This window comes from Telmatherina bonti (assembly GCF_933228915.1).
Source record: "Telmatherina bonti genome assembly, chromosome: 3".
Lineage (NCBI taxonomy): Eukaryota > Metazoa > Chordata > Actinopteri > Atheriniformes > Telmatherinidae > Telmatherina > Telmatherina bonti.
In genome coordinates this window covers 43778039-43801485 of record NC_136621.1, presented here as the reverse complement: position 1 = coordinate 43801485, position 23447 = coordinate 43778039, and the positions used below count along the sequence as shown (strand labels likewise).

General features: G+C 43.8%; 1 protein-coding gene across 1 annotated transcript in view; it reads left to right on the top strand.

Moving 5' to 3' along the window:
* LOC306774724 (calpain-2 catalytic subunit-like) overlaps nucleotides 1–23137 on the top strand; it is a 28650-nt gene extending 5513 nt beyond the window's left edge. The window contains exons 3-21 of the mRNA XM_079264878.1: nucleotides 1456–1574; nucleotides 5114–5247; nucleotides 15771–15939; nucleotides 16013–16096; nucleotides 16174–16259; nucleotides 17118–17183; nucleotides 17262–17422; nucleotides 17556–17725; nucleotides 17805–17816; nucleotides 18726–18937; nucleotides 19244–19280; nucleotides 19546–19611; nucleotides 19700–19757; nucleotides 19835–19899; nucleotides 20081–20149; nucleotides 20258–20336; nucleotides 22479–22595; nucleotides 22869–22927; nucleotides 22991–23137. Of these exons, the coding sequence (XP_079121004.1) occupies nucleotides 1456–1574; nucleotides 5114–5247; nucleotides 15771–15939; nucleotides 16013–16096; nucleotides 16174–16259; nucleotides 17118–17183; nucleotides 17262–17422; nucleotides 17556–17725; nucleotides 17805–17816; nucleotides 18726–18937; nucleotides 19244–19280; nucleotides 19546–19611; nucleotides 19700–19757; nucleotides 19835–19899; nucleotides 20081–20149; nucleotides 20258–20336; nucleotides 22479–22595; nucleotides 22869–22927; nucleotides 22991–23014 (1787 nt within the window). The 3' untranslated portion in view covers nucleotides 23015–23137. The remainder of the gene's footprint in view (nucleotides 1–1455; nucleotides 1575–5113; nucleotides 5248–15770; nucleotides 15940–16012; nucleotides 16097–16173; nucleotides 16260–17117; nucleotides 17184–17261; nucleotides 17423–17555; nucleotides 17726–17804; nucleotides 17817–18725; nucleotides 18938–19243; nucleotides 19281–19545; nucleotides 19612–19699; nucleotides 19758–19834; nucleotides 19900–20080; nucleotides 20150–20257; nucleotides 20337–22478; nucleotides 22596–22868; nucleotides 22928–22990) is intronic.
* Nucleotides 23138–23447: the final 310 nt, after the last annotated feature.

Genomic DNA, 23447 nt, shown 5'->3' with positions numbered 1-23447 from the left:
ATGTTGTTCCAGTTCTGGCTGGTAGTATCCAGAATGTTGTTCCAGTTCTGGCTTGTAGTATCCAGAACGTTGTTCCAGTTCTGGATGGTGGTATCCAGAATGTTGTTCCAGTTCTGGATGGTAGTATCCAGAATGTTGTTCCAGTTCTGGATGGTAGTATCCAGAATGTTGTTCCAGTTCTGGATGGTAGTATCCAGAATGTTGTTCCAGTTCTGGCTGGTAGTATCCAGAATGTTGTTCCAGTTCTGGCTGGTAGTATCCAGAATGTTGTTCCAGTTCTGGCTTGTAGTATCCAGAACGTTGTTCCAGTTCTGGATGGTGGTATCCAGAATGTTTTTCCAGTTCTGGATGGTAGTATTCAGAATGTTTTTCCTGTTCTGGATGGTAGTATCCAGAACGTTGTTCCAGTTCTGGATGGTAGTATCCAGAACGTTGTTCCAGTTCTGGATGGTAGTATCCAGGAAGATGTTCCTGTTCTGGATGGTAGTATCTAGAATGTTGTTCCTGTTCTGGATGGTAGTATCCAGAACGTTGTTCCAGTTCTGGATGGTAGTGTCCAGAATGTTGTTCCTGTTCTGGATGGTAGTATCTAGAATGTTGTTCCTGTTCTGGATGGTAGTATCCAGAATGTTGTTCCAGTTCTGGATGGTAGTACCCAGAATGTTTTTCCTGTTCTGGATGGTAGTATCCAGAACGTTGTTCCTGTTCTGGATGGTAGTATCCAGGATGTTGTTCCAGTTCTGGTTGGTAGTATCCAGGATGTTGTTCCTGTTCCGGATGGTAGTATTCAGAACGTTGTTCCTGTTCCGGATGGTAGTATTCAGAATGTTGTTCCTGTTCTGGATGGTAGTATCCAGAACGTTGTTCCAGTTCTGGATGGTAGTATCCAGAATGTTGTTCCAGTTCTGGATGGTAGTATCCAGAACGTTGTTCCAGTTCTGGATAGTAGTATCCAGAATGTTGTTCCAGTTCTGGCTGGTAGTATCCAGAACGTTGTTCCAGTTCTGGATGGTAGAATCCAGAATGTTGTTCCAGTTCTGGATGGTAGTATCCAGAATGTTGTTCCAGTTCTGGATGGTGGTATCCAGAACGTTGTTCCAGTTCTGGATGGTAGCATTCTGCAGAGTTCTGGTTCTGGCCCGATGTTCCTTTGTTTTGAGCAGATCTGAGGTTCTATTGATGATGCCATCAGACATTAGAACCTCTGAGAACTAGAAGTAGGAAGTTCCTGATGGATCTGGTCCTGGTCCAAGTTCTGGTTGTAGTCCCAGTTCTAGTTCTTGTCCAGCTTCTAGTCCTGGACCAAGTTCTTCTCCTGAGCCAGGTTCGTGACATCGTTGCCTTTCACGATGACATTTCAGACATTTTGGAGACAAATGATAATTGTTGGATCCGTCATTGGTCGCGACCTCCTGTTCCGCTTGCAGCTGTTGCTAACGGTTACCTGTCCTCCAGGTGACTGCTGGCTGTTGGCCGCCATCGCTTCTTTGACCCTGAACGAGTATGTGATGGCCAGAGTCGTTCCCACCGACCAAAGCTTTGGAGATGACTACGCTGGAATCTTTCACTTCCAGGTAACAGGTGTCCCGTTGCCATGGCAACCTGCTTTGGCAGCTGGTTCATGTCAGCGCGGCAACATGCGAGCAGCAGGAAGTTCTGCCGAACACACACGTCGCTCTGGTTAAAGAGTTAAAATCATGTTTTGCTTCCTGAATCGAGGAGAAAAGAGATGATGCGCTTTGAGCTGATTGGACAGGAAACCATGACACGCATCATCATGATGAGCGTATTCTATGAAACCAGATTATTACCAAGACGATCCGGTTTTCTAGAATCCACTGTAGTAGAAATAAAGGATGAGAGAATCTTCACACAGAACATTGTTGGAAAGCAGATTTCCTGCTGATTTCTTCGGGTTGGAAATAAGAAAATTCTGTTTTAAAATATTGAATATTGGGAAAAGTATGTGAGTATTTATGTTTATGAATGTGGCATTTAGCATATAAAAATAGATGATTCAATCAAATTTCTTTTTTTACTTTCTATATCAGTACCATCATAGAATAAAATATCTTTTCTATTTAAAGAAATCTATAATGACACCAGTCAGGAAACAGATGTTCGATGTTTATCCATAATAATATCCCGTTCCCCAAGAGGTGCGGTGCAAAATGGCCTGTTCAGAATATCCGTCATGTGTTTGGTCAGCAGGACAAATACGTAGAAATGTATTAAACTGTGGGAACATCAGTATCCATCAGAGTAATTCCATTTCCGATCAGTATCTGCTAAAGTGGCATTCCAAGTGAATGTATGAAGTGTGAGGATGAATAACTAAAAAAGGTAGTTTTACATACTCAGAATATGTGCAGAGAATACTTTGTAGTAATTTGGAACAAGAAACTGGAATAGTGTCTAAATATTATTCAGTATTCATGAGTCTGAATCGGAACACCAGATTCCTCCAAGAATTCTGCAGGAAAGGAGACGAGCATTTTCATTTATCATCTGAAATGAAAACAATCCTGTTTCTAAGCCAGAAAAATAGACTTATTTGTGTATCTGATGTATGTATTAAAACCTGAGAGGTTTATGAGAGAGAAGGTGTTTGTTTATGGAAAGCTGAGTGGTGAGTGGGAAGTTTGTTCATATCAAACTTGCATTTTAACAAGAACGTTGTCGAACTTTGTGAAAGACTAAGTTTAGTGATAAAAACTATATTTCGTTTTTATTTTTTTTTAGAAAGTTTGGTATTGAATTGTTTTTTATCATGGTATTAGTTGATGTCCAGTAGAAGACGTGTGGAAGTATGATGACGGAGACGCTTGACTACATCTGAAACCTGGACGGTTAACCTGAGGCAGGTTTTCATCTTATAAGCTGACAAGTTAGAAGGCAGAAATGAGAATTGAACTGTGATATTTATCCAATCCAATCCAATCCAGTTTATTTATAAAGCACCGTTAAAAACAACAAAGTTGACCAAAGTGCTGTACAGAAGAAACAACAAAACATACATATTTACATCATAATGGGGCATCAGCACATTGTTAATAGTAAAACAACCCTTTAAATTAGTCAAACACCAAAGAGAAAAAATGAGTCTTCAGACAAGACTTAAAAACAAGAAGCGATTCAGCCTGTCTAATGTACAGGGGCAGCTTATTCCACAACTTGGGACCAATAACAGAAAAAGCTCGGTCACCTCTCAGTTTACGCTTCGTCTTAGGAACCACAAGCAGAAGTTGATCTGTGGACCTCAGAGAGCGTGTAGGGGAATACCTCACCAGCAGGTCTGACAGGTAGCGAGGGGCCAGACCGTTCAGGCATTTAAAAACAAATAAAAGAATCTTAAAATCAATTCTGTAACGGACAGGGAGCCAGTGAAGGGAAGACAAAACTGGTAAAACATGGTCAGACTTTCGAGATCCAGTTAAAAGACGCGCTGCAGAGTTCTGCACCAGCTGCAGCCGTGCGAGAGAGGACTGACTGATCCCACAGTACAGGGCGTTACAATAGTCAAGCCGTGTGGTTACAAAAGCATGGATCAACATTTCAAAATCATGTCTTGAGAGTGAGGACCTTATTTTTGCAAGCTGTCTCAGGTGGAAAAAACTTGCTTTCACCACAGCACTAATTTGTTTGTCCAATTTAAGTTCCTGATCCATTTTCACACCAAGATTGCAGACAGTAGGCTTAACAAACTGTGACAAGGATCCAAGGTTAACTGAGACAGCATCACCAACACTGCTAGGTCCAAGAAGAAGAACCTCTGTTTTTTTATCATTAAAATGCAAAAAATTTATTGACATCCAAATTTTAATTTCATCAATGCACTTTAAAATTTCAGTGGCACTGAAGCTTTCTTGATGTTTGAGGGGAATGTAAATTTGGCTATCATCAGCATAAAGATGAAAAGACACACCAAGCCTTCGGAGAATAGACCCCAGCGGCAACAGATACAATGAAAAAAGGAGCGGACCAAGGATTGATCCTTGTGGCACGCCACAATTCAAGGGGGCCGAGGATGAAGCAAAGTCACCCAATCTCACACAAAAACTCCTATCTGCTAAGTAGGAACGGAACCACTCCAAGGCAGCCCCGTGAATGCCCACTGTGTTCTCGAGTCGGCACAGTAGGATTTCATGATCCACTGTGTTGAACGCAGCGGTCAGATCTAACAAAACCAGTGCAACAGTATGACCAGAGTCAGTATACATCAAAATGTCATTAAAGACTTTAAGTAGAGCAGACTCTGTGCTGTGCAAATTTTTAAAACCAGACTGAAAAACTTCAGGGATCTCATGTGCATCCAGAAATGCCTTCAATTGACAAAATACAATTTTTTCCAGAATTTTGGACAGGAATGGAAGCTTAGAAATTGGACGAAAGTTTGAAGAATCATTGTTATCAAGGCCAGACTTTTTTATTAATGGCTGAACAACAGCGTGCTTAAAGCATTTTGGCACCACTCCTTTTACCAAGCTTCCATTCACAAGATGTACAACAAAGGGTGCTATGGTTGGAAACACCTCTTTAAAGAGGCGCGGAGGAATGGAATCATCAGGTGAGCCCGCAGGCTTCATTCCACTAACAACCTTCTCCAAATTAGAGAGAGTCACAGGCTCCAACTGAGAGAATAAGGCAGTGCATGTGACAGAGTCAGACAGACAGACAGATTAAGGGGAAATAAGAGCCCTTGTGGTTACAACCTTATTCACAAAAAAGTTCAAAAAGTTCTCACACACTTTATGTGAGGCTTCAAGGCTGTCAGATTGGGGGACATTAAGAGAAGCATTCACCAAATTAAAGAGAGCACGTGGGTTGTGCCTGTTAGCAGTAACCATATCAGAAAAATATTTTGACTTGGCTAATTTTACACATTTCTGATATCTGTGCAGACTGGCCTTTAACATTTGAAAAGAAATTTGCAACTTATCCTTTTTTCTTTGGATTGGATTGATATTTATGTAGAATAAAGCCAGAAGAAGATTCCTATGTGCTGTCAGACTAACAGCATCGATACCCGTAACCAGTGGAGTAAGACCAGTATCCAGTGGAACTCCAGCTGGTCCAGAACCAGAAGGTTTGAAGATGTTTGTCTATCTGTCAGTTTTGGCAGTTCGGGGAGTGGGTGGACGTGGTGATTGACGACCGGCTGCCGGTCAAAGATGGAGAGCTGATGTTCGTCCACTCGGCTGAGGGAAGAGAGTTCTGGAGCGCCCTTCTGGAGAAGGCCTACGCAAAGTAAGACCTGAACTCTGTTCTCTTTACTGTGATTACTTTGGTTCTGATCCACTGCTGAAAATTAAAGTTATTATCCACTAATGAAGGGATTCTAACACAGCACTTTCAGATGATTCTGCCTGTAGGAGAACAAAGTTCAGAGGTTCAGTTCTGGTCTCGATGCTCAACAGACGGCACTGCCAAAATATGCTTTTAAATATCCAGTTCTGGATGGTAGTATCCGGAATGTTGTTCCAGTTCTGGATGGTAGTATCCAGAATGTTGTTCCAGTTCTGGATGGTAGTATCCGGAATGTTGTTCCAGTTCTGGATGGTAGTATCCAGAATGTTGTTCCAGTTCTGGCTGGTAGTATCCGGAACGTTGTTCCAGTTCTGGATGGTAGTATCCAGGATGTTGTTCCAGTTCTGGTTGGTAGTATCCAGGAAGATGTTCCTGTTCCGGATGGTAGTATTCAGAACGTTGTTCCTGTTCTGGATGGTAGTATTCAGAATGTTGTTCCTGTTCTGGATGGTAGTATCCAGAATGTTGTTCCAGTTCTGGATGGTAGTATCCAGAACGTTGTTCCAGTTCTGGATGGTAGTATTCAGAATGTTGTTCCTGTTCTGGATGGTAGTATCCAGAACATTGTTCCAGTTCTGGATGGTAGTATCCAGAGCGTTGCTCCAGTTCTGGATGGTAGTATCTAGAATGTTGTTACAGTTCTGGATGGTAGTATCCAGAATGTTGTTCCTGTTCTGGATGGTAGTATCCAGAACGTTGTTCCAGTTCTGGATGGTAGTATCCAGAATGTTGTTCCAGTTCTGGATGGTAGTATACAGAACTATGTTCCTGTTCTGGATGGTAATATCCAGAGTGTTTTTCCAGTTCTTGATGGTAGTATCTAGAATGTTGTTCCAGGTCTAGATTGTAGTATCCAGAATGCTGTTCCTGTTCTGGCTGGTAGTATCCGGAACGTTGTTCCAGTTCTGGATGGTAGTATCTAGAATGTTGTTCCAGGACTAGATAGTAGTATCCAGAATGCTGTTCCTGTTCTGGATGGTAGTATCTAGACATATGTTCCTGATCTGAATGGAAATATCCAGAATGTTGTTCCTGTTCTGGGTGGTAAGATCCAGAATGTTGTTCCTGTTCTGGATGGTAGTATCCAGAATGTTGTTCCTGTTCTGGATGGTAGTATCCAGAGCGTTGCTCCAGTTCTGGATGGTAGTATCTAGAATGTTGTTACAGTTCTGGATGGTAGTATCCAGAATGTTGTTCCTGTTCTGGATGGTAGTATCCAGAATGTTGTTCCAGTTCTGGATGGTAGTATCCAGAATGTTGTTCCAGTTCTGGATGGTAGTATACAGAACTATGTTCCTGTTCTGGATGGTAATATCCAGAGTGTTTTTCCAGTTCTTGATGGTAGTATCTAGAATGTTGTTCCAGGTCTAGATTGTAGTATCCAGAATGCTGTTCCTGTTCTGGATGGTAGTATCTAGAATGTTGTTCCAGTTCTGGATGGTAGTATCTAGAAATATGTTCCTGTTCTGAATGGTAATATCCAGAATGTTGTTCCAGTTCTGGATGGTGGTATCCAGAATGTTGTTCCTGTTCTGGATGGTAATATCCAGAGCGTTGTTCCAGTTCTGGATGGTATTATCTAGAATGTTGTTCCAGTTCTGGATGGTAGTATCCAGAATGTTGTTGCCGTTCTGGATGGTAGTGTACAGAACTATGTTCCTGTTCTGGATGGTAGTATTCAGAAGGTTTTTCCTGTTCTGGCTGGTAGTATCCAGAACGTTGTTCCTGTTCTGGATGGTAGTATCCAGAATGTTGTTCCAGTTCTGGATGGTAGTATACAGAACTATGTTCCTGTTCTGGATGGTAATATCCAGAACATTTTTCCAGTTCTGGATGGTATTATCTAGAATGTTGTTCCAGTTCTGGATGGTAGTATCTAGAATGTTGTTCCAGTTCTGGATGGTAGGATCCAGAATGTTGCTCCAGTTCTGGATGGTAGTATCCAGAAAGTTGCTCCAGTTCTGGATGGTAGAATCCAGAATGTTGTTGCCGTTCTGGATGGTAGTGTACAGAACTATGTTCCTGTTCTGGATGGTAGTATCCAGAACATTTTTCCAGTTCTGGATGGTAGTATCTAGAATGTTGTTCCTGTTCTGGATGGTAGTATCTAGAATGTTGTTCCAGTTCTGGATGGTAGTATCCAGGACGTTGTTCCTGTTCTGGATGGTAGTATACAGAACTATGTTCCTGTTCTGGATGGTAATATCCAGAACATTTTTCCAGTTCTGGATGGTATTATCTAGAATGTTGTTCCAGGTCTACATTGTAGTGTCCAGAACGCTGTTCCTGTTCTAGATGGTAATATCCAGAATGTTGTTCCAGTTCTGGATGGTGGTATCCAGAATGTTGTTCCTGTTATGGATGGTAATATCCAGAGAGTTGTTGCAGCATGAGAGATCATATTTCTCCAGTTTTAGCCTCTCTTCATTGGCTGCCTGTTGAATCTAGAAATATGGTTAATCGTGAAAACCTCATAAAAATAAAAACAATGGATCTAATAAAATCTGAAAATAAGACAATAAAGTGTGGCCTACTGAATATTAGATCCCTCCCAAATAAGTCTTTATTAGTCAATGACTTGATAGGTGATCACCACATTGATTTATTCTGTCTTACGGAAACCTGGTTACAGCAAGAGGATTATGTTAGTATTAATGAAGCTACGCCAGCTAACTATTTAAACTTTCACATTCCTAGAACTACAGGCAGAGGAGGAGGTGTTGCAGCTATTTTTCAGTCAGAATTATTAATTAATCCTAAGCACAAAACTAACTATAAATCCTTTGAATTCCTGACATTAAATTTATCTCATCCAAAATGGAATTCAGAGAAACCGCTCCTTTTAGCATTAGTGTATCGCCCACCTGGACCTTACTCCGAGTTTCTGACCGAATTCTCTGATCTCTTGTCTGAGTTAGTGCTGACTACTGATAAAGTCATTGTGCTAGGTGATTTTAATATTCATGTTGACGTTGAAAATGATAGTTTAAACATTTCCTTTAGCTCTATTCTAAACTCAATTGGGTTTTCACAAAATGTCCATGGAGCCACTCACTCTCATGGTCATACTCTTGATCTGGTTCTAACATCTGGTATTGAGACTGATAAGCTCAAAGTATTTCCTCAAAACCCTGTCTTGTCCGATCACTTCTTATTAACCTTTGAATTCACTTTATTTGATTACTCACTGACCAAAAATAAATTCTACTATAGTAGATGTTTATCAGACAATAATATTACAAAATTTAAACAATCAATTGAATCAATTTTTCCCCCTCTAGCATGTGTTAGCATGACTGAGAGTCCCCCTTTAAGCCTTACTCCTGCTCAGATTGATCAACATGCTGATACTATAACAGCTTCAATGCGTACAATCTTGGATAATGTTGCCCCCCTAAAGAAGAAGAAATTAGGTAAGATTATGAAGGCTCCCTGGTTTAATTCCCAGCTTCGAGCTCTAAAACAGGCATCAAGGCGTTTGGACAACAGATGGCATTCATCAGGACTAGAGGAGTCTCGCGTAACCTGGAAAGAAAGTTTAATTGTATACAAAAAAGTCTTACGTACGGCAAGAACAGCTTATTATTCATCATTGATAGAGGAAAACAAAAACAACCCTCGGTTTCTTTTCAGCACTGTAGCTAGGCTTACTAGGAGCCGGAGCGCTGTGGAGCCATGTATTCCTTTCTCACTTAGCTGTGATGATTTCATGTATTTTTTCAGGAATAAAATTGACACTATTAGAGATCAAATTGACAATACTCTTCCTTCTACCTATAATGTTGAGCCTGTTGTGGTCTCCGAAGCATCCTTAGAACCAGGATCTGACTTGTGTCTAAATAGTTTCTGTCCTGTCCAACCCTCTGAATTAACTAAAATAATAGCTTCATCTAAACCATCCACCTGTATCTTAGACCCTCTCCCAACGAGCCTCTTTAAGGACATTTTCCCTTTAATTAATACATCACTACTAAATCATATCAATATGTCTTTAGTGACAGGATATGTACCACAATCATTTAAAACTGCTGTAATCAAGCCTTTACTTAAAAAGCAATCTCTGGATCCAGAGGTGATAGCAAATTATAGACCTATATCTAACCTCCCGTTTATGTCCAAAATTCTGGAGAAAATAGTTTCCGCTCAGCTACATGCCCACCTGAGCAGAAATAATTTATGCGAGGAGTTTCAGTCAGGATTTAGAGCTCATCATAGCACTGAGACAGCATTGGTGAAAGTTACTAATGACCTTCTTATGGCCTCAGACAAAGGACTTGTGTCCGTACTTATCTTGCTTGATCTTAGTGCTGCATTTGATACAGTCGATCATAACATTCTGTTACAAAGACTAGAACAGGTGATTGGAATTACAGGTACAGCGTTAAGCTGGTTTAAATCATATTTATCTGATAGACTTCAGTTTGTTCATGTAAATGACAAGTCCTCCTCCCAAACTACAGTAAGTCATGGAGTTCCTCAAGGTTCTGTACTTGGACCAATACTCTTCACACTATATATGCTCCCTTTAGGCAAAATTATTAGACAGCATGGAATAAACTTTCATTGTTATGCAGATGATACTCAAATATACTTATCCTTTAAACCAGATGAAACAAATCAGCCCAATAGGCTACAAAATTGTCTCATAGACATAAAGACTTGGATGTCTAGAAATTTTCTCCTCTTAAACTCAGATAAGACTGAAGTAATTCTCGTTGGATCTGAAAAACTCAGAGCTAAATTTTCCGGTTTTGTAATGAACCTGGATGGCATTACTTTAGCTTCCAGTGCTACAGTGAGAAACCTTGGAGTAATATTTGACCCTGACCTGTCCTTTGGCCCACATATTAAGCAGGTTACTAAAACAGCCTTCTTTCATTTACGTAATATAGCCAAAATTAGGGACATTCTGTCTCAGAGTGATGCAGAAAAAGTGGTTCATGCTTTTGTTACTTCGAGACTAGATTACTGTAACTCTCTATTACTGGGCTGTCCTAAATATGCCCTGAAAAGCCTTCAGCTGATCCAGAATTCTGAGTCCTGACCAGAACCAGCAGGAGAGATCATATTTCTCCAGTTTTAGCCTCTCTTCATTGGCTGCCTGTTGAATCTAGAATAGAATTTAAAATCCTTCTCCTTACATATAAAGCCCTCCACAACCAGGCACCACTATATATCAAAGACCTCATTGTTCCTTATATACCAAGCAGAGTACTTCGTTCGCAGACTGCAGGCTTACTTGTGGTTCCTAGAGTCTCAAAGAGCCGAGCAGGAGGCAGAGCCTTTGGTTATCAGGCCCCTCACTTATGGAATAAGCTCCCAGTTAGTGTTAGGGAAGCAGACACCCTCCCCACCTTTAAGACTAGGCTGAAGACTTATCTTTTTGATAAGTCCTATAGCTAGGGATGGTTAGCATCCCTTAGTTATGCTGCTATAGGTTTAGACTGCTGAGGGACATTTCCTGATGCACTGAGCTTCTTTCTTTTTCTCTTTATCTCTTTCTTTTACCCCCCCCCCCCATAACAGTGTTGCATCATTAACATGTATGTCTCCTGTCTCAGCAGGTCTCCCTGGCCGGGAGTAGCAGTTCCTGTTGTCTGTTGTCTTTCTGTCCTCTTCCCCCCACACAGCAGAGGCAGATGGCTGCCTGTCCTGAGCCGGGTTCTGCCGGAGGTTTCCTTCCTGTTAAAAGGGAGTTTTTTCCTTCCCACTGTTGCCAGTGTGCTTGCTCAGGATGGGAGATTGAGTTGGACTCAACTCAATCTGTTGGTTTCCTTATATAGGCTGTTATGAATTGGCTTTCATTATGTTTTCCCCTCTGTCTGTAAAGCGTCTTGAGATGGCATTGCCGTGATTTGACGCGATATAAATAAAGTTGAATTGAATTTAATTGAATTGTTCCAGTTCTGGCTTGTAGTATCCAGAATGTGGTTCCTGTTCTGGATGGTAGTATCCAGAATGTGGTTCCAGTTCTGGATGGTAGAATCCAGAATGTTGTTCCCGTTCTGGATGGTAGTATACAGAACTATGTTCCTGTTCTGGATGTTAATATCCAGAATGTTGTTCCAGGTCTGGATGGTGGTATCCAGAATGTTTTTCCTGTTCTGGATGGTAATATCCAGAATGTTGTTCCTGTTCTGGATGGTAGTATCCAGAATGTTTTTCCAGTTCTGGATGTTAGTATCCAGAATGTTGTTCCTGTTCTGGATGGTAATATCCAGAGCGTTGTTCCAGTTCTGGATGGTAGTATCCAGAATGTTGTTCCAGTTCTGGATGGTAGTATCCATAATATTGTTCCAGTTCTGGATGATAATATCCAGAATGTTGTTCCTGTTCTGGATGGTAGTATCCAGAATGTTGTTCCAGTTCTGGATGGTAGTATCTGGAATGTTGTTTCAGGTTTAGATGGTAGTATTCAGAATGTTGTTCCTGTTCTGGATGGTAGTGTCCAGAATGTTGTTCCTTTTCTGGATGGTAGTATCCAGAACGTTGTTCCTGTTCTGGATGGTAGTTTCCAAAATGTTGTTCCAGTTCTGGATGGTAGTATCCAGAACTATGTTCCTGTTCTGGATGGTAGCATCCAGAATGTTATACCTGTTCTGGATGGTGGTGTCCAGAATGTTTTTCCAGTTCTGGATGGTAGTATACAGAACTATGTTCCAGTTCTGGATGTTAGTATCCAGATTGTTGTTCCAGTTCTGGATGGTAGTATCCAGAATGTTGTTCCAGTTCTGGATGGTAGTATCCAGAATGTTGTTCCAGTTCTGGATGGTAGTGTCCAGAATGTTGTTCCAGTTCTGGATGGTAGTATCCAGATTGTTTTTCCTGTTCTGGATGGTAATATCCAGAATGTTGTTCCTGTTCTGGATGTTAGTATCCAGAACGTTGTTCCTGTTCTGGATGGTAGTATCCAGAGCGTTGTTCCAGTTCTGGATGGTAGTATCCAGAATGTTTTTCCTGTTCTGGATGTTAGTACCCAGAATGTTTTTCCTGTTCTGGATGTTAGTACCCAGAATGTTGTTCCTGTTCTGGATGGTAAGATCCAGAGCGTTGTTCCTGTTCTGGATGGTAATATCCAGAATATTTTTCCAGTTCTGGATGGTAGTATCCAGAATGTTGTTCCAGGTCTAGATTGTAGTATCCAGAATGCTGTTCCTGTTCTGGATGGTAGTATCTAGAATGTTGTTCCAGTTCTGGATGGTGGTATCTAGAAATATGTTCCTGTTCTGAATGGTAGTATCCAGAATGTTGTTCCTGTTCTGGATGGTATTATCTAGAATGCTGTTCCTGTTCTGGATGGTAGTATCTAGAATGTTGTTCCAGTTCTGGATGGTAGGATCCAGAATGTTGTTCCTTTTCTGGATGGTAGTATCCCGAACGTTGTTCCATTTCTGGATAGTAGTAACCAGAACGTTGTTCCAGTTCTGGCTAGTAGTATCCAGAATGTTATTCCAGTTCTGGATGGTAGTATCCAGAATGTTATTCCAGTTCTGGATGGTAGTATCCAGAATGTTGTTCCAGTTCTGGATGGTATTATCTAGAATGTTGTTCCAGTTCTGGAAGGTAGTATCTAGAACGTTGATCCCGTTTTGGATGGTAGTATCCAGAATGTTGTTCCTGTTCTCGATGTTAATATCTAGAATGTTGTGCTTTTTCTGGATGGTAGTATCCTGAACGTTGTTCCATTTCTGGATAGTAGTATCCAGAACGTTGTTCCAGTTCTGGCTAGTAGTATCCAGAATTTTTTTCCTTTTCTGGATGGTAGTATCCAGAATGTTGTTCCAGTTTTTGATGGTAGTATCAAGAACGTTTTTCCAGTTCTGGATTGTAGTATCTAGAATGTTGTTCCAGTTCTGGATGGTAGTGTTTAGAATGTTGTTCCAGTTCTGGATGGTCGTGTCTAGAATGTTGTTTCAGGTTTAGACAATAGTATCCAGAATGTTCTGGATGGCAGCATTCTGCAGAGTTCTGGTTCTGGCCCGATGTTTATTCGTTTTGAGCAGATCTGAGGTTCTATTGATGATGCCATCAGACATTAGAACCTCTGAGTTCTCTGAGAACTACCATCCAAAACGGGAACAACATTCTAGATATTACCATCCAGAACCTGAACAACTTTCTGGATACTACCATCCAGAAAAGGCACAACATTCTAGATATGAACATCCAGAACTGGAACAACGTTCTGGATACTCCCATCCAGAACTGGAACAACATTCTGGATAGTACCATCCAGAACAGGAACAACATTCTGGATACTACCATCCAGAACTGGAACAACATTCTAGATAATACCATCTAGAACTGGAACAACATTCTGGATATTACCATCCAGAACAGGAACAACATTCTGGATACTACTATCTAAACCTGAAACAACATTCTAGATGCTACCATCCAGAACAGGAACAACGTTCTGGATATTACCATCCAGAAACGGAACAACATTCTGGATACTCTGAGAAGTAGTTAGTTCCTGATGGATCTGGTCCTGGTCCAAGTTATGGTTGTAGTCCCAGTTCTAGTTCTTGTCCAGCAGTTTGTCAGCTGCTCCACCAGAGAAAATAAGATGTTGGACTTATTTTATGCAAATATGAATAATGGATCCAGTTGTTCTGCCCTGCCTCCTTTAGGAAGATCTGACCATAATCTGGTTCTTCTCACCTCCACCTACAAGCCCATCGTTCAGCAGCAACCAGTCATCACAAAGACTATCAAAATCTGGTAGCAGCTGAAGATGCTCTTAGAGGAGGCTTTGAGGCTACAGACTGGAACGTCCTCTGTGAACCTCATGGAGACGACATCAACGCCATGACTGAGTGTGTGACAGATTACATAAACTGCTGTGTGGACAGCATCGTCCCAACAAGAACAGTGAGGTGCTTCTCCAATAACAAACCCTGGATCACCAGTGACCTGAAAAAGCTGCTGAACATCAAAAAGAAAGCCTTCAGGGATGGAGACAGGGAGTTATTGAGGGCAACACAAAAACAACTTAAAACACAAACTAAGAAGTGCAAGGAGGACTACAGGAAGAAGTTAGAAAGTCAGCTCCAGCAGAATAACCTGAGGGATGTGTGGTCTGGAATGAAGAAGATCACCGGCTTCAAGTTAAAGGGGGACCAGCCTGATGGAGGTCTGGACAGAGCTAATGAGCTGAACATATTCTTCACCAGGTTCAGTTCACCCCCTACCTCCAGCCCAACAGACCACACACCCTCCATAAGCCCACTGCTTTCCTGTCACGCCTCCAATCTGTCACCCTGCAGCTCAGTCATGGACCAGAACACAGCTTCATCTCCCTCCACATCAGGACATCCTGAGACCTCCACCTTGTTTGTCTCCTGCAATCAGGTTAAGAAGCAACTTGAGAAACTGAACCAGAACAAGGCTGCAGGTCCAGATGGTGTCAGTCCCAGAGTTCTCAAGACCTGCTCAGAACAACTATGTCCGATTCTCCAGCACCTTTTCAACACCAGTCTGAGACAAAATAGAGCTAAATAGAGTCCCAGTGCTGTGGAAAACCTCCTGCCTTGTTCCAGTGCCTAAAAAAACACAACCAGCTGAACCAAGTGACTACAGACCAGTTGCCCTGACATCTCACATCATGAAAGTCCTGGAGAGACTCTTACTGGCTCACCTCAACAAGCAAGTAAACACCTTTCAGGACCCATTCCAGTTTGCATATCGTAATGGACTTGGGGTTGAAGATGCCATCATATACCTGCTCCAGAGAGCACACTCTCATCTGGACCATTCAGGCAGCACTCTGAGGGTCATGTTCTTTCATTTCTCAGTGCTTTTAATACCATTCAGCCTGCTTTGTTATGTGAGAAGCTCCATAAATTCCAGGTGGATACCTCCACAACCACCTGGATCTATGACTACTTCACAAACAGACCACAGTTTGTGAGACTGAAAGGTTGTGTGTCTGAGATGGAGGTCAGCAGCACTGGTGTACCACAAGGAACTGTACTCTGGCCATTCCTCTTCACTCTGTACACCTCAGACTTCCAGTACAACTCTGAGTCCTGTCATCTGCAGAAATACTCTGATGACTCTGCAGTTGTGGGGTGTATCAGGGATGGACAAGAAGCAGAGTACAGAGAACTGGTCAGTCAGTTTGTTAAATGGTGCGGTGACAATCATCTCATATTAAATAGCAGCAAAACAAAAGAGATGATTGTTGACTTCAGGAGGAAGAAGAATAAACAAAGCACTGTTTCCATCCTGGGAGAGGAACAAGACCTCCTCTACTACAATATTTCCCTTTGGGGATTAATAAAGTATTTTTCATTTCATTAAAACTTCCTGTTAGCAAGTAGGGTTCCATCCAAGTGGAACCCCCCCCCACATACTTTATTTCCTGAGAGGGCAGGGGGGACTGATTTCAGAGGCATGGGTTCTGGATTCAGTCCAGTCCAAGTTTTGCTCAGAACGAATGTGGTTTGTTGGTTTTGCAGAGTGAACGGCTGCTACGAGGCGCTTTCTGGCGGCTCCACCACCGAGGGCTTCGAGGACTTCACTGGAGGTATTGCAGAGAACTATGACCTCAAGCAGCCGCCATCCAACCTGTTCCAGATCATCCGGAAGGCGCTGGACGCCGGAGCGCTGCTTGGGTGTTCTATCGACGTGAGTCCAATCCATTTTGCTGCTTCACTTGGAAGTTCTGCTTGGTTCTAGTTCTGTTTCTGTGCTACTGCAGATCACTAGCGCTGCTGACTCCGAGGCAGTGACCCGCCAGAAGCTGGTGAAAGGCCACGCCTACTCGCTGACTGGCGCCGTGGAGGTAAGGTGGGGCGAGGGGTTCAGGGATCCATGGTGTGAGGGTCAGCGACTACTAGATGAATGGTTTTATGCTTCCAGGTGGACTACCGCGGCCGTCAGGAGAAGCTGGTCAGGATGAGGAACCCCTGGGGCCAAGTGGAGTGGACCGGAGCCTGGAGTGACGGGTAACCACTATGACAATGTGATCTGCGGGGGATCGAATGACCCTGTTCCAGATAAAGCCTGTTCCATCCTCCACGAGACGCAAGAACTGAGTTCTTGTTCTCGAGGCTGCAAGAACAAGAAAAAACGTCTCGTTCGGCAGGTCCATCCATCCTCCAGGAGAAGCAGGTCTGCAGCGGGGAGGGATCACTGCGGGGGGGGGGGATGTCTGCTTTTATGCGCGATGTTACCTCCACCGAGGAGGTTGTTTCCCCGGCGTCTTTTTCCCAAGATAACTTAAAAGGTTACGGAGGGATTTTATAAATATTTCAAGAGTTGTTGCAAATGTAAAAATGAAGAAGTGATTAAATTCTGGTGGTGATCAGGATCACCGTTTGGATCCAGGAATGTTTTAAAAGGATTCTTAAACATTGTGCTTGGTGGAGGTTTCCGCTCTCCGAGTTTCTAGTTTCATATTTAACGAGCAGCTTCGTCCGCGGCAGGGCGGGTCGTGCACGCGGCTGGGTCCGAGTGTTTTATTGCCACATGTAAAAATGTTCGTACTTTCTCACCACCTCGATCAGCTGTTTTATCTAAACAATCCGTTTTGGCGGCAACAGCAACTCCGCTTCCTGCTTTCTCCGTGTTAACCACGCCCACCTCACATGTCCGACCAATCACACGATACTTCTTGCAGCCCCGCAAGAAAAAAGTTCTGCAGCCCGGTGTGTCAAGAAGTGTCCTCAAACACGTCCGCGAGAAAAATGACGTCATTTTCTTCTCGGAGCCTCAAGAACAAGAAAAAAGTTCTCGCTTCTCGTGGAGGATGGAACAGGCTTTAGATGATTAGATCTCACCATTCTGATGTGTTCTTGTCTCAGGTCGTCGGAGTGGAACTACGTCCAGGGAGACTGTCCTCATGCCAACTCGGAGGACGGAGAGTTCTGGTAGGATGATCTCACATTGACACAAACCTGCTTTGATACGAAGCAGAGTGAGACCTCCCGTCTGTCCTGTCTCTGCAGGATGTCCTTCAGTGACTTTCAGCGTCACTACTCCCGTATCGAGGTTTGCACCTTGACCCCTGACACCATTGAGGACGACTCCGTCAAACACTGGAGCGTCAGCAAGTTTGACGGCACCTGGAGAAGGGGGTCCACGGCTGGAGGCTGCCGGAACAACCCCTGTTAGTCCTGAATGTGTTCACGTCTCTGGACAGAATCGCCGGTGGACCGGACCCGCTGCCAGTTCTGCCCAGCTGCTTTGCTAAAGTGTCCACAAGGCAGTGGACTAAGGTTTCTGTTGTGGCTTCTCTGCAGACACGTTCTGGACAAACCCTCAGTTCGTCATCAAGCTGGACGAGGAAGATGACGACCCCGATGATGGGGAGGTGGGCTGCAGCTTCGTGGTTGGTTTGATCCAAAAGAACCGCAGGAAGCTGCGGAAGCAGGGCGAAGACATGCACACCATTGGCTTCGCCATCTATGAGGTCTGAAAGAGTTCAGGGAGCAGATTGCAGGACTTCCAGCGTGAGTCCAGAACTTTACTGGTCTTCTGTCTGATTTCAGGTCCCTCCACAGGTGAGTTCTGAGGCTTCAGACTCGCAACTGAGGTCCATCAACGTCCACTTCAGACCTTTTTGATCTGCAAACCGTTCAGTTTGCACTCATCCAAGTAAACTGGAAATTGGATGAAATGAATCATTTGTAAGCTAGCAGGCTTTGTCTGAGCTGCTGCTATGTGCTGCATGGTTCCTACCTTTTGCTCCATGTTGGACGGAGGATGAGGTCTGTAAGAGGTCTAAGGGAGGGTATTAGGCTGAGGGGGTGGGCGTTCAGACAATATAATCCATTATGATTTTGGAGGAGCTAATATCTCAGCTTTCCCTCCATACATTCATTCATTTTTCCACTGATATCTGCAGCCGGGGGCAGCAGCCTAAGCAGGGAAGCCCAGACTTCCCTCTCCCCAGCCACATTTGCCAACTCTGCGGGGGGGATCCCGAGGCGTTCCCAGGCCAGCCGAGAGACATAATCCCTCCAGCGCGTCCTGGGTCTTCCCCGGGGTCTCCTCCCAGAGGGACGTGCCTGGAACACCTCACCAGGGAGGTCCAGGAGGCATCCTGACCAGATGCCCGAGCCACCTCAACTGGTTCCTCTCGATGCGGAGGAGCAGCGGCTCTACTCTGATCTCCTCCCGGATGACTGAGCTCCTCACCCTATCTCTAAGGGAGAGCCCGGCCACCCTGCGGAGGAAACCCATTTAAGCCGCCTGTATACGAGATCTCCTTCTTTCGGTCACGACCCACAGCTCAGCTAAGCTTTATGCAAAGCTGACTGGTAACTCAGATCTCTAATGGTCCTTAAATGCACCATCATAAAGGCATCATATCATGGAAGAAGTCCAGTTCAGGTTAAAGAAAGAATAGATCCAGGTCCCCAGTGTACCTGCCTGCATTAGATCTGCCCTGATTGGCTGTTTCATTGCAGTTCCGAGGACAGAGGGAGGTGCACCTGGACAAGAACTACTTCCTGACCCATGCTCAGACAGCCAGGTCAGAAACCTTCATCAACCTGCGAGAGGTCAGCTCCCGCTTCAAGCTGCCACCCGGCGAGTACCTGATTGTCCCATCCACCTTTGAGCCGCACCTGAACGGGGACTTCTGCATTCGAGTATTCTCCGAGAAGCAGACAGAGACTGTGTAAGAACTGCAGCTGCTGGTTCTGATGCTGGTTCCGTGCTGGTTCTGTTGGGTTTGTAGGTGCAAGTTTACTGGACAAACCTGACCAGGTCAGGGTTAGTCAGATATCCAGAGTACAGGTCTAAATCTGGGGTCCGGTACACACCCTGTCATTTTTTGTGGCCCTCAGAGGATTCTGAAAGAAGTTCAGACCAAGATTCAGATTTTCATTTCCCTGAAAGACCAATGACTTCAAAAAGTAAACATTGTTGTTGAAGGTTGGAGTGGTCAGCAGGGTTTAATGTTTGTGTGACTGTTTCCTTTCAGGCCCTGCGATGACCCTGTTAACGCCGAGCTGGATGAGGTGAGTCCTCTCTTCACAGGTTCCTGTTGGCATGATCAGGGTTTGGGTAAGTATGTTAAACGTTGAGTTAGCAGCGTGTTAGCTGTCAGGTGACATCATGGAGTAGAGTAGAGTAGAATGGAATGTGCATTGAAGTTAAAGTGCGGATCAGGTCAAGGTGCGTCGTCATGCCGTATAAGCCGTTCTGTCCATCCTCTGAAAGGAAGCAGTTCAGTCATGATGCTGTTGAGCCGGCGTTTTGACTGTTGTCATGGTTTCCGTCCAGGACGTGGTGTCGGACAGTGAGGTGGACTCGGGATTCAGAAGCATGTTCGGTAAACTGGCTGGCGCGGTGAGTCGCACATCTGGACTCTCCTGGCACTCCTTTCATACAAACAAGACAAAGTCTAACCGGTTCACATGCTTGTTCTCGTCTTCAGGACCAGGAGATCTCTGCAGTGGAGCTGAAGAACATCATGAACAAGATTGTGGCCAAACGTGAGTCCAACTGTGATGGGTTGAACCTGGACCTGACAGGCTGGAGGTCTGACTTCCTGTCTTGTTGTTTTTAACAGGAAGCGACATTAAAACTGATGGTTTCAGCATGGAGACCTGCAGGGTCATGGTCAACCTGATGGACGTATCCTTTCAGAAACCTGCTCAGGTTGGAATTCAGGCCACGTCAGACCACCAGCCAGCTGGTCCATCAACTGATTGATGAACCAGTGGATGCACTGGTCAGTCAGCCGATCTATGAACTGGTCGACCAGCTGGTAACTGTCACCCAGGTGTTTGTGTCGGTGATCCTTAACCTGCAGCAGGACAGCGGCAACGGGAAACTCGGCATTGGAGAGTTCGCCACGCTGTGGAAGAAGGTTCAGAAGTACCTGGTGAGATGTGACCTCTGACCTCTGAATGTTTCATTAATCATGGAGTAGTGTGATACAGGTGTGTGTGTGTGCGTGCGTGCGTGCGTGCGTGCGTGTGTGTTTTAACAGTCCATCTACAAGAAGAACGACTCTGATAACTCAGGAACGATGAGTACTCCAGAGATGAGAGTCGCCTTCAAGGATGCAGGTCAGTTTCTTCCTGTAGACCCATCCGGTTGTTCTGGTCTGGATGTTCTGATCCGGATGTTCTGATCCGGATGTTCTGATCCAGATGTTCTGATCCAGATGTTTGGGTCTGGATGTTCTGATCCAGACGTTCTGGTCCGGTTGTTCTGATCCAGATGTTTGGGTCTGGATGTTCTGATCTGGATGTTGTGACTCATATGTGTTTATGGAGGTTCTGAGGATGGATCCAGCAGAGGAACCATAGCCCGCCTTTCTGGAACATTCTGGCGAGTCAGAGGTCATGTGACCTCCTGTTGACACGTTGTTGTGGTCGCTCCGTCATGTGGTTGCGGAGAATTTCTGCTCTATTCCTGCTGCTCCACTTGGTTCTGGGTGTTTCTGTCTGTTCCTGTGAGGCTGCAGAATAAAACTGCTCCACCCATCAGGCTGCCTGCAGGCTGGTAAACAGATAATCCTCACTGAGTCATGGCCACTCTGATTCACCACTGAAACTCCCTCTGAGTAAACAGGAAGTGGTCTCCACCCAGAACCAGGCGGAGACCAGTTTCCACTCTAACATCCAGCAGCTGGTTTCACTCTGATCCACTGGAAAACTGTTTGCCAGGCCTAGTTTACTGAGGTCTGGTTGACCAGGCCTAGTTTACCAGGTCTGGTTTACCTGGTCTGGTTTACTAGTTATAGTTACCAGGTCTTCTTTTCAGGACTAACTTCTTTACTGTTCTGTTTTTTCTCTGTGCTAAAAGTCTTCCTGTTTCTCTTTCTGCTGCTGTTGGAACAGTAAACTGATGTAGACGGTATGTCATGTTCTCCATTAGCTCTTAGCAATTCTCACTCCATTACCTCTGTTAGCTTTATTAGCTTTAAGTATCTTAGCTCTCTTAGCTCCATTAGTTCTGTTAGCACTGTTAGCTTTCTTAGCTCCATTAGTTCTGTTAGCACTGTTAGCTCTCTTAGCTCCATTAGTTCTGTTAGCACTGTTAGCTTTCTTAGCTCCATTAGTTCTGTTAGCACTGTTAGCCTTCTTAGCTCCATTAGTTCTGTTAGCACTGTTAGCTTTCTTAGCTCCATTAGTTCTGTTAGCACTGTTAGCCTTCTTAGCTCCATTAGTTCTGTTAGCACTGTTAGCTCTCTTAGCTCCATTAGTTCTGTTAGCACTGTTAGCTTTCTTAGCTCCATTAGTTCTGTTAGCATTGTTAGCTTTCTTAGCTCCATTAGTTCTGTTAGCATTGTTAGCTCTCTTAGCTCCATTAGTTCTGTTAGCACTGTTAGCCTTCTTAGCTCCATTAGTTCTGTTAGCACTGTTAGCTCCATTAGTTCTGTTAGCATGCTGTCAGTTCCATTAGTTCTGTTAGCACTGTTAGCTTTCTTAGCTCCATTAGTTCTGTTAGCACTGTTAGCTCTCTTAGCTCCATTAGTCCTGTTAGCACTGTTAGCTCTCTTAGCTCCATTAGTTCTGTTAGCACTGTTAGCCTTCTTAGCTCCATTAGTTCTGTTAGCACTGTTAGCTCTCTTAGCTCCATTAGTTCTGTTAGCACTGTTAGCTCTCTTAGCTCCATTAGTTCTGTTAGCATGCTGTCAGTTCCATTAGTTCTGTTAGCACTGTTAGCCTTCTTAGCTCCATTAGTTCTGTTAGCACTGTTAGCTCTCTTAGCTCCATTAGTTCTGTTAGCACTGTTAGCCTTCTTAGCTCCATTAGTTCTGTTAGCACTGTTAGCTCTCTTAGCTCCATTAGTTCTGTTAGCACTGTTAGCTCTCTTAGCTCCATTAGTTCTGTTAGCATGCTGTCAGTTCCATTAGTTCTGTTAGCCTTCTTAGCTCCATTAGTTCTGTTAGCTCCGTTAGCACTGTTAGCCTTCTTAGCTCCATTAGTTCTGTTAGCACTGTTAGCTCTCTTAGCTCCATTAGTTCTGTTAGCATGCTGTCAGTTCCATTAGTTCTGTTAGCCTTCTTAGCTCCATTAGTTCTGTTAGCACTGTTAGCTCTCTTAGCTCCATTAGTTCTGTTAGCACTGTTAGCTCTCTTAGCATGCTGTCAGTTCCATTAGTTCTGTTAGCACTGTTAGCTTTCTTAGCTCCATTAGTTCTGTTAGCATGCTGTCAGCTCTGTTAGCTTCAGCTCTGTGACCCCTGTTGTGTCCCTGCAGGTTTTTCCCTCAACAACACCATCTACCAGCAGCTGGTGGCTCGATACTCCGACCCCGACATGACCATTGATTTCGACAACTTTGTTGGCTGTCTGATGAGGCTGGAGATGATGTTCAGTAAGTTAGCCCTTCTAAAAGACGAAGATTATGAGGAAGCACAAAAAATTAAATGTTACTGAAAATCGTATGAATGTGAAGTAAAAAATAATTGGCGTAATTACATTCATTAAGTCTGTTCTATTATACTTTTTTGTCTGATCAAAATCAAACAAAAGAAATCAGGAATCATTGGTGTGAAAAACTCATCAGATTAAAAATCGTGATCATTTGATAATTTTGGACAACAATAAACCACTGTATAAATTAAACATGTTCTATGTTCCTTCTCAGGGATCTTTCAGAAGCTGGATGCTAACAACAGCGGCTCCATTGAGCTCGACTTTAACCAGGTGAGGATGACACATTGACAGCCTGTCAGCCAAGGTCATGGACTGATATCTTTTCTCCCTTAGTGGTTGAACTTCGCCATGATCTGACGCTCAGCACGGTTCTGCAACATGCCTTTGTACGCTTCCTGTCAACAGTCAAGTTTCATATCCATGTTTATCCTCAATGCTACTCAACCCGCTGTATTGCAAAGTCAATAAAGCTACACATTAACCTCTGGTCGCTGTCTAAATCTTTATCTTTACCTGGCTTACAATGAGTTTTTAGCTTAGCATTCAGACAAGTTGTTTTTCTTCCTGCTTTTTCCCCTGAAGAGATCGCAACAGCAAGTCATTGGCTTGCAACTACCAAGCTGGTTCTTATATCCTTCCTGACACAACCATCTGCATTTTTCGGGAATTTGGACAGGCCCTCAGAGGATACTTGTGTCACCCTCATGTAAGGGAGCAGGATTCGAACTGCCAACTGCCTCTGCCACCTCTCAGCATTGAGACAAGTAGCTTACATAAATATCTGCTTTAC